Source organism: Mauremys reevesii, linkage group 22 (genome assembly GCF_016161935.1).
Source record: "Mauremys reevesii isolate NIE-2019 linkage group 22, ASM1616193v1, whole genome shotgun sequence".
Classification (NCBI taxonomy): Eukaryota; Metazoa; Chordata; order Testudines; family Geoemydidae; genus Mauremys; species Mauremys reevesii.
This window is the reverse complement of record NC_052644.1, coordinates 4,962,607-4,975,361: the sequence shown is the minus strand read 5'-3', so window position 1 is coordinate 4,975,361 and position 12,755 is coordinate 4,962,607. Positions and strand designations below refer to the sequence as shown.

The 12,755-nt window shown below is 40.4% G+C and overlaps 1 protein-coding gene across 4 annotated transcripts in view; it reads left to right on the top strand.

Annotated features, from left to right (window-relative positions):
• ARHGAP35 (Rho GTPase activating protein 35) overlaps nt 1-12,755 on the top strand; it is a 103,626-nt gene that overhangs the window by 25,352 nt on the left and 65,519 nt on the right. For 3 of the 4 annotated variants that reach the window (XM_039510540.1, XM_039510543.1, XM_039510545.1), the window contains exon 2: nt 7,159-11,065. In XM_039510540.1, the coding sequence (XP_039366474.1) occupies nt 7,364-11,065 (3,702 nt within the window). In that variant the 5' untranslated portion in view covers nt 7,159-7,363. Of the gene's footprint in view, nt 1-379; nt 396-7,158; nt 11,066-12,755 lie in introns of those variants that run through there. The other variant, XM_039510544.1, reaches the window with a different exon arrangement.

The following is a 12,755-nucleotide window of genomic DNA, read 5'->3' as shown; positions in this document are numbered from 1 at the left end:
TGTTTATTTTACAATACAACAATAGTTTAGTTATATAATATGTAGACTTATAGAGAGAGACCTTCTAAATAAAATTAAAATGTATTACTGGCACGCGAAACCTTAGAGTGAGTAAATGAAGACTTGGCACACCACTTCTGAAAGGTTGCCGACCCCTGTTCTATAGTATGAGACAATATATTCATGTAATTTTATGTTTAAGAAAAGTTTGGATTCAGAGACTGTTGAAGTGATGATGATCTCACTTTTAACATCAGTAGCTTCTTCTGCCAGTGTAGAAAGAATATTTTCTTCCTTTGGACTAATTCATTCCAAATTGAGAAATCTTTTGAGATCTGAAAAATCAGGAAAGTTTGTTTTTCTTTTCCAGATTATCAGCAAACAGGAAAATGAAGGTGAGGATGATTGAGTTATCTGCAGAAGCCAGTATTTTAAGTTTCTCATAGTTGATTTAAATGATTTTTTTAATTAACTATTTTAGTAAAAAATAATTTTAACAAAAACAAACCTGATTTTAAAAAACTTGAATGTTTAACTAAATTAAAAAATTTATATGCTTGTTTTGTTAAAATATTATGTTTGCTGTTGAAGAAAAAAATCCAGAATACATAATGTTGTTGTTTTAGTTAAATAAAACAGTTTAAATGTCTATCTGGTGATGTTCTCCTCCTAATACAGCATGGCAAGAAAATCCTCCAAATATTAATGATTAACCGGTTGAATTGGAGATAGTTCACCTCCCAATGACTTCATAAATATCTGCTTCAGTTACCTTTGGTAAATGAAATAACCAATCATTCATTCATTTACTGAGATAGCTATAAAACTAATCTGAAAAGTTTTCAAAATAAATCCCTTTAAAAATGTAGTGTGTGTACCTTCTAAAAACGAAACTACATCTATCTCTGAGTTGTGAAGAATATGTATTAAGGTTGTAACAACCAACAAGAATGCACTTTTATGTAGAAATCCATGATTAAATCGAGTCTTCCTAACTAGTGATTTAAATTATGATTTAAAATCAGATCCACCATGGAAAAAGATACACTTTATCAGGCTGTGCTGTAAGCATCAATATATGTCCTCTTCAGAGTGAGGTGATAAGGATTTTGTATTTATCTTTAAAAGCACCCTAGATTTTAGACCACAAACTAAAATACATGTATCAACACAAGTTATAAATATATTTTAAACAATGTATTTGAAAATCATCTCCTCATCTGTCAAGACTTGTGTTCAGGGTTCTCTTGTTGACATCTCTAGCTTGGGGTAATAGACACAGCATCCTGCTCTGTTTGAGGGTGTTAGTCATGATGTCAGTTCTTGCTGCAGAGAGACCTCTGAAAGCAGATTTGGGGCAAGTAAAAGTAAAGAGGGTTTGTTTGTTTTTAATTGTTATATATTTACAATTGTAAGGCTACATGTGTATGTTAATGATCTAAGATCTTAAATAGGGTTTGCATTGACTTCACATCCCTGGGAGAGTAACACATAATATTGTGAATGCTAGCAAAACAATGCTATAGGTGGCTAGAAAGAATGTCACTGTCATTCTTGAACCTTTTAAAATCAACTTTTATGCAACTGCACTTGTGAAATCCATTTTTTCATCTTCAGTGTATTAAAAATCTAATTTTCAAAGAATATGAAGCGGATCTGATTTTGGGGTTGGGGGAGAGAGAATGGCAGAGGTATTTGCAGTTTTTTTGACCTTCATTGTGATAGTGTCTATCTTATGATTTGTAAGCCCTTATCTTTTTTAAAAAATTAGAATAATATTTTATTTGGAAACACCATTTGTGACATGTTTGCCTATTTGAAAGTACTCTTTGGTATCAGAACTTTTTGCCCATGTAAGAAGTATTTATCCTCCAACTGTTTATTTTTGTAAAAGCAGCAGTATTACATTTAAGGAAGTACTTAAGTCACCATTGGAATTTGCTTTCACTCTCAAAACAACTTGCTTTTGGAAATGTTAATTTTACAACCAGCCACTAAATGTCTGAATGCCTAAAATTGAGATTTCTCAGTGAAACATTAGCCCCTTACTATAGGGCAAGATAAAGGTGAATAGTGGAAGTCTGTTCTGGTTTCTGCATCTGTTAGCAGGGAATCCAAATGCCTGGAGATTGGGTCACGTTTGCTGTATCAGTGGAGTTGGATTTACTATATTAAGAACTGAGTTGGTTCAGGATAAATGATGAAGGATCGCTCACAGTAGCCCTTCTTTTTGCTGTTGATTAAGACTTAGTACATTCCTCCCTTTATTCATTTCAGATTTAAAACATGGCACTTAGCCAAATAATTTCTGTAATTGATCCTCACATGCGGTTCTGAAACTTAGTTGTGTTGCTGACATTCTTTTGTGCAGTGGTAAGGAGCGGATTTCTGTACAGGCCTATAAGAGGGTACCACAGTGATTTTTGTGGGGGAGGGTGGTCAGTGAGGGGGTGCTGCATAGCATGTGTGGCATGTAGGCTGCATGCACACCCTTTGCCTAAGAATAGCCCATCTGTTGTGTGAGGTTAAGCATTTCCAATCCAGATGGTTAAATGCTTAAATCAGTCTTTCCTAAGATACAAATGACCCATTTCAGAGACTTTCTACACTTGGGCCACTGTGATGCAGTGAGAAAATTTACAACTCTGTGAGGAAATCCTTCCACACTGATGTACCTACAATATGTTCAGCATCTGTGTAATGGCATCCTTTAGTGCCATACTCAAGGGTCATTTGGAGTTTCCTTTATAAACTCTGATTTCCTACAGCATGTAATTATGCACATTACAGCTGGCATACAAATTGTCATTCCTGTTTCCAAAAACACCCCTTAAATTGGGTTAATTTGTGATCAGTTTTAAAAAGAACCGTTAGGATATTTTTATATTAGTTTTGCATAAATACACTATCCTATATAACTTCATTTAGGATGTAGGAATACGGAATCCAGTCCTACTAGAACAGTGTGGGAGCATCACTTCAGCATTCAGTTGAACTCTCAAGATTGACAAGTACCTTGTCCTCTCAAAAAACTTGAAATGTGCCTATATCAAAACTTGGGTCCAGGAAACTGATGGAATGCCTTTCTACTAAGAGTCTCATGACACAGAACTTTTCTAAATATTAATTTTTAGGTGCAGGGCGCCCCCCCCCCCCGAGAGTTTTCGGCAGGTACTTCAGTGCCGCTGAACACACCCGGAGCAAGTGAAGGACCCGCTGCCAAAGACCCGAAGCTGCTTCCGCTCTGGGTGTTCAGCGTCAGTTCAGCGGCGAGGGCTCCCTCCGCTCCGGGTCTTCGGCGGCAGTTCGGCGGCAGGCCCTTCACTCACTCCGGGACCCGTCACCGAAGTGCCCCAAAGACCTGCAGCGGAAGAACCCCCGCAGCCGAAGACCCCAGGCCCCCTGAATCCTGTGGGTGGCCCTGTTATGAACGAGTATATACTTGTTGCTTATCTGCACTTACAGTGTTGGTGGGTTTAGTGACTGACACATCTAACTTGGGGCTGTTATTGAGAACAAAGGCTCCACAACCTAGTTGTCATTGTAAATTTTACTGTTCAGTATTATCTGATTTGCCTGTCTGACCTGCCTCTTTGCTAAATTCTTCCTCTGGCTTACACCCACATTCACTTTGAGGTGAGCACGCACAAAATTGGCTATATGTTTCTTCAATCAGTGTAACCAGGATTTTAAAGATCATATTCGCTGTTCCCAGGAGGGAGTTACATATGTTGTAACAATTTAAAAAAGTTACCCTTTTTGGCTGCCAAATGCACGTATAATATAAAAATACAAATTTGGACAATAATGTGTAGCTTCAAATGAAGGTTTTTCAAAAGTGACTTGTGACTTTGAGTGCCTCAGTTTTTGAGTGCCCAACTTGATGCTGTAAAGGGACCTGATTTTTCAGAGGGTGGATGCTCAGCACTTTGAATATCAGGTCCTATAAGAGGTACCTGAAATCAATGGTCACTCTTGAAAATCTTAGCCCAGTGTATTATTGTTTGACCTAATTTATACCAGAAGGTATCTAGAAAATGCAATGTGACTATTAATGTTGGACAAACTTTTGTAGCACTCCTTGTCCTGAGTGATTTGCACAGGTATTGGACTGACGTTTCCTAGATTTCAGCAGTAACTTTAACATTTCATATTTCCCCCTGCCTCCAAAGTTAGGGCATCTGGGGAGGGACAGGGAAACCACTGAGATGCCCAGATAAAGACTTAAACTTACTGGAAGCATTCCGTTCAGAAACAAATCTGTTTGCTTCTTCTGTCTTTTCTAGATTTCCCTTTTCTCTTGAACCTGGGGCCTGGGCTAAATATGAAGTTGCACCAGTTTATCTAAAAGTGTGTTTTTAAACTGATTTAGTTCTCCCTGTGTGGATGCTCTCTTATGTTGATCTTCCTTGCATTGGTGAATTCACAGGTATAAGCCAAAGCAGTTTTAAACAGAATATGTTCACACCAGAGCCGCCCAGAGTATTCATGGGGCCTGGGGCAAAGTGGGGGAGCGGACATAAAAAAAAGCTTGTACTCACCCGGCGGCGCTCCGAGTCTTCGGCAGCGGCGGCGGGTCCTTCACTTGCTCCGTGTCTTTGGCAGCACTGAAGGACCTGCTGCCGAAGTGCCGCCAAAGACCCGGAGCAAGCGAAGGGCCTGTTGCTAAAGACCCAGACCGCCACCGGGTGAGTAAAAAATTAAAAAGGTGCCTCTAGCCAGGGAAGGGATTCTTGGCCAGGGCTCACGGGGTCCAGGGCCTGGGGCAAATTGCCCCCCCCCCCAAGCGGCCCTGGTTCACACGGGTTAAAAACACACTTTTAGGTAAACTGGTATAATTTGGGATCTTTGTTAGGTAACTGACTGAGCCAGATTTGTTCCCTACCTGAAGCTGACATTTTCAGAGATATTAATTGGTGGAAATGTCAGAAGATTGGCAAGGATTGGGAAATAAGCAGGTGTAGCAGCTAAGCACCTAGAGAGGCTCTTTACATGCACATTTTCTCATTAATAGATGAGAGGATAGCCCCCTTTCCACCTGAAAATAACATTCAAGCAAAATTTTTCTGAACCATTAATATGCTGAGCTTTCCAGGAGGTATCAGTAGTTCTTTAAATTTAATGTTGAGTAGCTGTTCAAAATAATAATAAAAAAAAAATTGGACAGAACAGCAGCTCAGCCGAATAGCTTACATCACACAATATTCCCATTATGCCCTTTCACCTCTCGTCTTTAAGAGTGAAGTATGGTACCTACAAATATAGAGATCTTCATCCCTCAACCATGTCTGGTCTTTGAGGAGCTAAAGATACTAAGGAGAAAATCTCCAGATTTGGACTCTGAGGGTCCTGTCATCACTCCTGGTACCTGACTACCACAGTGTACTTTCATTGCTTTTGTGGCTTTTAGATAATATAGCCTGGTGACTCAGCTAATTTTAACCACCTTTTATAGAAGCTGAATGTGCTTAAGATCAAGTGTTAAGATTGCTGTCTCAGACTCAAATGTACGATACCAGTTTCAGATTTACAGCAGCCTTTGTCTATTTGTAATTCAGTCCAACTGAAGAACTTGTAAAACTGCATTATCCAGACATCAAAGCAAAGAAAATACTTTATACTTGCTGCATATTCAATGCTTAGCAACAGACAGAGTTACAATGAAGACCAACAGTGTTACCAGTATACCAGTTAATTTTTCTGTCTCATTTTAAAAAGCTTACCATATCAACATCATTCTGAGATTTTCTTTTTAAGCAACTCCCCTCTCCCACTTCTGCTATTTAAACATATCACCATATTGAAAAATAGTATAATTGGAACCATTCCTTCATTAGGCATTAGTTTAAGAGGACTTCCTTGGTTTAGTATATATGGTTAAGTATATGGAAATTATATTCCTTTTTATGGGGGTTACTTAGATCTTTTCACTCTCTGAACTACTATGATCCTATTAGATTGAGTCTGTTCCCCTGCAAGTGCAGGAGATAATCCTCCTGGTAGAAGACATATCAGATATTAAACTAGTACCATACTTGATCTTAGCTGGAAGGCAAACAGAAGACCTTACATTCTGCTGCTCTAGGAATTATTTTCAATATGTTAAACAGGAATACATATGCAGCGTTTTGTCTCTTTTCCTCTCCTCTCCTCCCCTCCCCCCTTCCTTTGGGGGTGGATGGGCTTTCTCCTGTCTCCAGAACTGACTCTTATTTCTCCCCTTCAAGTCTCTGTCAGGCTGACTCATTTTTCCTGCAGAGTATTTGCTCCCAGCCTTTCTAGGGTGGGTTGCTCCCTTCTCCAGCCCTCACCCTAAGGACCTGTGCAAACTACAACTTTTAACTGAGTTTGTAACCTTTAGTGACATGGCTGACTTGTGGTTTGTGCCCACACACCACAAGAGATGGCAGTTATAATGATGGCTGGGTAAGTGGTGTCCATCGTGGCTAGGATAGCACGTGGTTAGTAACCATGGAAGTTAAATGTTTTGTCCTTGCCAGAGGCCTAGGCTGTCACATGTTATCCTGTAATCAGTCTGGCACAGCTTTTTGAACTGGGAGCAGGACCCTCACCTGTGTCTGTATACCTGGTTTGGGTGGTCTTCCCTCCTGCCAGCTGATGTGGTTGCCTCTTATGCTTATCTTTGTGCATGTTCTCCAGGCACTCAAATGCCAGTTGAGACCAGGAGGAGAACCATCTAGTGCACTGTTACAGACTTGATTTAGGCGCATGGCAGGTGCAGATACACAAACATAAATGTGATGAAAGAAAAATTGTTGCCCGGACACAAACTGAACTGTAACTTGTAACTGGCTGAGGTGATCTCCTTCTAACTGATTACAAAACGGTAGTTGAGGTGGTAGCATGGTCAGAGTACCTCTCCAGGCCTAGTATTCCCATTTGTTTGGGTGACCAAACATATACAGCTAAGCAGTGGGACTTCTGGGAGATGACAAATGAATGTGAAAGTCAGAATTATAAGACTGAGACACTGCATTGATAAAATATTTTAAGGAACAGTTTACAACTAGTTGCCATTTGTGTTTGTGATTAAATGCAATATATTAAACTGTACTGACAGAGTCTTTCTTGAGTTCAGTTCTAGTCGTACTATAATTTCAGAGCTGTAATACTGATTATTCTTTTTCTTTTTCCTAGGGGGAAATGCAGGCTACCCACTTATGAGACTCAGTGAGAACTGAGCTGCTGCTGGTGCATACGGTATGGGAACAGCAAACTTCATTGCCCTGGCAGTCCGCCTGGATTGATAACTGTCACCCCTCCTCCAGCAAGCTTTGAAATTGCACAGAGTACTGGAAATACTAATCCTCTCGGAAGCAGTTGACTGTGGCAGGATGTGTGGATGATGATGATGGCAAGAAAGCAAGATGTTCGTATTCCCACCTACAACATTAATGTGGTGGGATTGTCCGGGACGGAGAAGGAGAAGGGGCAGTGTGGCATTGGGAAGTCTTGCCTCTGCAATCGGTTTGTGCGGCCTAGTGCAGATGACTTTCATTTGGACCACACTTCAGTTCTCAGCACCAGTGACTTTGGAGGAAGGGTTGTCAATAATGATCACTTTCTGTACTGGGGGGAAGTTGTGCGTCCCCTGGAGGATTGCGTGGACTGTAAAATGCATATTGTGGAACAGACTGAATTTATTGATGACCAGACTTTTCAGCCACATCGTAGCACGGCCCTGCAGCCCTATATCAAAAGGGCGGCTGCAACCAAACTTGCATCAGCTGAAAAGCTCATGTACTTTTGCACTGATCAGCTAGGGCTGGAACAGGACTTTGAACAAAAACAAATGCCAGATGGAAAGTTACTGATTGATGGCTTTCTTCTCTGCATCGATGTTAGTAGAGGTATGAACAGGAACTTTGATGATCAACTTAAGTTTATTTCAAATCTTTACAATCAACTAGCAAAAACAAAAAAGCCCATTGTGGTGGTCCTGACGAAGTGTGATGAAGGAGTGGAGCGGTACATTAGAGATGCACATACTTTTGCCTTAAGCAAAAAGAACCTCCAGGTTGTGGAGACATCTGCTAGATCCAATGTGAACGTTGACCTGGCTTTCAGCACTTTAGTGCAGCTAATTGATAAAAGTAGGGGGAAGACTAAAATTATCCCCTACTTTGAAGCTTTGAAACAGCAGAGCCAACAGATAGCTGCTTCAAAAGATAAGTATGAATGGCTGGTTAGCCGCATTGTCAAAAACCATAATGAAACATGGTCAAATGTCAGCCGAAAGATGCAGTCCTCTCCAGAATATCTGGAGTACGTGTATTTGGAAGGAACACAGAAAGCCAAGAAGCTGTTCCTACAACATATCCATCGCCTCAAGCAGGAGCATATAGAGCGCAGAAGAAAGATGTATCTTGCTGCTCTTCCTCTAGCATTTGATGCTCTTATTCCTAATCTGGATGAAATAGATCACCTGAGCTGCATAAAAGTAGAGAAGTTATTGGAGACTAAGCCAGATTTCTTAAAATGGTTTGTTGTTCTTGATGAGACCCCTTGGGATGCTACTAGCCATATAGACAACATGGAAAATGAATGCATTCCTTTTGACCTGATGGAGACTCTGCCTGCAGAGCAACTTTATGAAGCTCACTTAGAAAAGCTGAGAAATGAGAAGAAAAGAGCAGAAATGAGAAGGGCTTTCAAAGAAAATCTGGAGACTTCCCCTTTCATAACACCTGGAAAACCATGGGAAGAGGCTCGTAGTTTTATTATGAATGAGGAATTTTACATATGGCTGGAGGAATCTGTCTATGTGGATATCTACTGCAAACACCAAAAACAAATTATAGAAAAGGCAAAGGAGGAGTTTCAGGAACTGCTTCTGGAATATTCAGAATTGTTTTATGAGCTGGAGCTTGATGCTAAACCTAGCAAAGAGAAAATGGGTGTCATTCAAGAGGTTTTAGGCGAAGAGCAAAGATTTAAAGCTTTACAAAAGCTGCAAGCTGAGCGAGACGCCCTTATTTTGAAGCACATCCATTTTGTGTATCACCCAACTAAGGAAACTTGTCCTAGCTGCCCAGGTTGTATAGACTCTAAAATTGAGCAGTTGATCAGTTCCAGGTTTATAAGACAATCTGAGCGCAATCAGAAAAACTTGCTTTCTGATTCCAATATAGATAGGATCAATCTAGTTATTCTTGGCAAAGATGGTCTTGCACGTGAACTGGCAAATGAGATTCGAGCTCTGTGTACAAATGATGACAAGTATGTGATAGATGGTAAAATGTATGAACTTTCCTTGAGACCAATTGAGGGTAATGTCCGACTTCCTGTTAATTCTTTTCAGACACCAACATTTCAGCCACACGGTTGTCTCTGCCTTTATAATTCGAAGGAATCTCTATCTTACGTTGTGGAAAGTATTGAAAAGAGTAGAGAGTCCACCCTTGGCAGAAGGGACAATCACTTGGTTCATCTTCCTCTGACACTAATACTGGTTAACAAGAGAGGGGACACCAGTGGAGAAACGCTGCATAGCTTAATACAACAAGGTCAACAGATTGCCAGTAAACTACAGTGTGTCTTTCTTGACCCCGCTTCTGCTGGAATTGGATATGGCCGTAACATTAATGAAAAGCAAATCAGTCAAGTTTTGAAAGGATTACTGGACTCGAAGCGTAACTTAAATCTTGTAAGTTCTACATCTAGCATCAAAGATTTAGCAGATGTTGACCTTCGAATTGTTATGTGTTTGTTGTGTGGAGATCCTTTTAATGCAGATGACATCCTTCTACCTATCCTTCAGTCCCAAACCTGCAGACCTTCCCAGTGTGGCAGTAGTAACTCAGTTCTACTTGAACTACCAATAGGACCACACAAAAGACGGATAGAACTGTCCATCCTTTCATACCATTCCTCATTCAGCATTAGGAAAAGCCGGTTAGTCCATGGGTACATTGTGGTTTTTTCAGCAAAACGTAAGGCATCCTTGGCTATGTTACGTGCCTTTCTTTGTGAAGTGCAGGATATTATCCCCATTCAAATTGTGGCACTCACAGATGGCTCAATAGACATTCTAGACAATGACTTAAGTCGAGAACAGCTGACTGAGGGACAGGAGATTGCCCAAGAAATTGATGGAAAGTTTACGACAATACCCTGTAGCCCACCTCAACACAAACTTGAGATCTTTCACTCATTCTTTAAAGATGTGGTGGAGAAAAAAAATATAATTGAAGCCACTCATATGTATGATAATGCTGCTGAAGCATGCAGCACAACGGAAGAAGTGTTTAATTCACCTCGGGCTGGCTCACCTCATTGTAATTCAAACCTTCAGGATTCAGAAGAAGACACGGAGCCACCATCTTACAGCCCATTTAGAGAGGACCCATCCATGCCCACTTTGCCCAAAGATCATTCTAAACTTTCAATGGAACTACTGGAGGGGAATGATGGTCTGTCTGTCTTTTCTGTTATGAGCACTTTCGAAAGCAAGCTGAACAACAAAGTACCTCCTCCAGTGAAACCAAAGCCCCCTGTACACTTTGACATTACAAAGGGGGATCTGTCTTATTTGGAACAAGGGCATAGAGATGGACAGAGGAAGTCTGTGTCATCTAGTAGTTGGCTGCCTACGGATAGTTTTGACCCTTCTGATTATGCAGAACCTATGGATGCTGTGGTCAAACCGAGGAATGAGGAGGAAAATATATACTCTGTGCCTCATGACAGCACCCAAGGCAAAATCATCACCATTCGTAATATTAACAAAACTCAGTCTAATGGCAGTGGTAATGGTTCAGACAGTGAAATGGACACAAGCTCTCTGGAACGTGGTCGAAAGGTGTCTGTTGTTAGTAAACCTGTGTTGTATCGGACAAGATGTGCAAGACTTGGGAGATTTGCCAGTTACAGAACCAGTTTCAGTGTAGGAAGCGATGATGAGTTGGGGCCCATTAGGAAGAAAGAAGAAGACCAGACATCCCAAGGATATAAGGGGGATAATGTTGTTATTCCGTATGAAAGTGCAGATGGAGAAGATCCAAGGAGAAGGAACATTTTACGAAGCTTGAGAAGGACAACAAAGGTAAGCTGCTAATTTATGGCTTTAGAGTTTGAGACTTAAAATATACCTTGGATTGTAGAAGTCTCTTTCCTCCATGAAAAAAAAGAATACACTTTCTAAGAACAGAGTAGTTGGGGAACTGTTGACTTAACTGGCATCAACCTCACAGATTAGACAACCCAATTAGTATGAGCATTAAAAACTGGGCTCAGAATGACTCTTTTACAGTCATGTGTATACTTCATATATTTTTAAATTTCCCCTACACGTTCTTAATTTCTGACTAGATCTCTGTGAACTGGGCGCGGGAGGGGGGGAGAAGGTAGCAGAGGGGAAGGAAGGAAGGATGATAGTAAATAGTTCACCACCAAGGAACATCTCTCTTGTGTAGAGAGATCCTTGTATTGCACCTAAGTAAAAAAATATTATTTCTATTAAGTATTGTTTTATTTAGCCTTAATAAAGTTTCTTGCAGAATACTCTTGGATTACTTCCTTAAGTTGAATATTACAATCTAATGTAATTGAAGCAAGAAATTGTTTAACAGTAAGACTGATGCTGTGCCAAAGAACACCTAACATGTTTGTTTTACTGTAGCGAAAGTGGTTGTCTAACACGATTGCCCATACTTATTCCGTATCGTTCTTGGAATAAGTGTGTCCCCCTCTCCTCCCTGGCCCCCGAATCTTTGAGAGCAGTGTCACTTGGAACCATTTTTCACCTTAACCCTCCTCCCACATAGCTTGTTCTCATGTAGATTTCTGAGGGTGTAGAGAGGTGAGTGGCCCCAGCTGCCTAGTAGTTACTTTTGTCCACTGAAAACCGAGCGAGCTCAGAGCATGCTGTTTCTTGGTGCTTCCCTCACCCTGTGTGTAGTTTTGGAGGTTTGGGGGTGTATAATTGACTGATCTGAAGATTCAGAGCTTGGGTACCAGAGGCCCACTTTTCCCAAGAGTGTGGGGATTGTTGTGGGCACCCCTGTAAAGAGAAGGGATGAACATCTTGTTATATGTTATGTTGCATGGTGGTCCTTCTCCTTGAACTTACTGTGGGAAATGCCAAAGAGTACAGAATCAATAGTGATGGAAGATGTAATCTTTGGCTTGAATACATCTTTATATAGAGAGTAAATGGCAACAATAGATTTTTACTATGCATGAAAAGGAGGCAGGAGGCTTTGGTGACTACATAACAATTGGTGTCAAAATTGAGTCCTTAAAAGTACATTGCTAGCAACTTTTACAGCCTTGTTTTTAACTTAATTTAGTCATACAGGAATAAAAAATGAAATTCTAACTCCCTCCTCTGTCCATTTGTCTTCATACCTGAAAGTATCCTTATCCATGGATATAATCCTAAAATCTTGAGATACCGCATGAATGCTTTGAGATTAACATTGCTACTGTGTAAAAAAAAATAGTTTTATCAGTATCTTTCTTCACTAAAAAGGAATGCTGACGAGCTTAACATATATAGTAATGAGAAGTTAACATGAAACTACTATATTTTGATACATTGCCAACAATTTTGTGCAAATACATTGATATTAGTATAGTATATGTCATGGTTAGAGCTAGCTGCACCTGTTTTTCCCCTTCTGTTCTCTTTCAGTGAACCCCTTCAGGTGTCAAGTCTCATGCCTTTACCTATCCTAGGGTGGAATTCTGCAATTCTTCTACTCTTAGACTGGGCCCTAGGCTACAGTATCCTT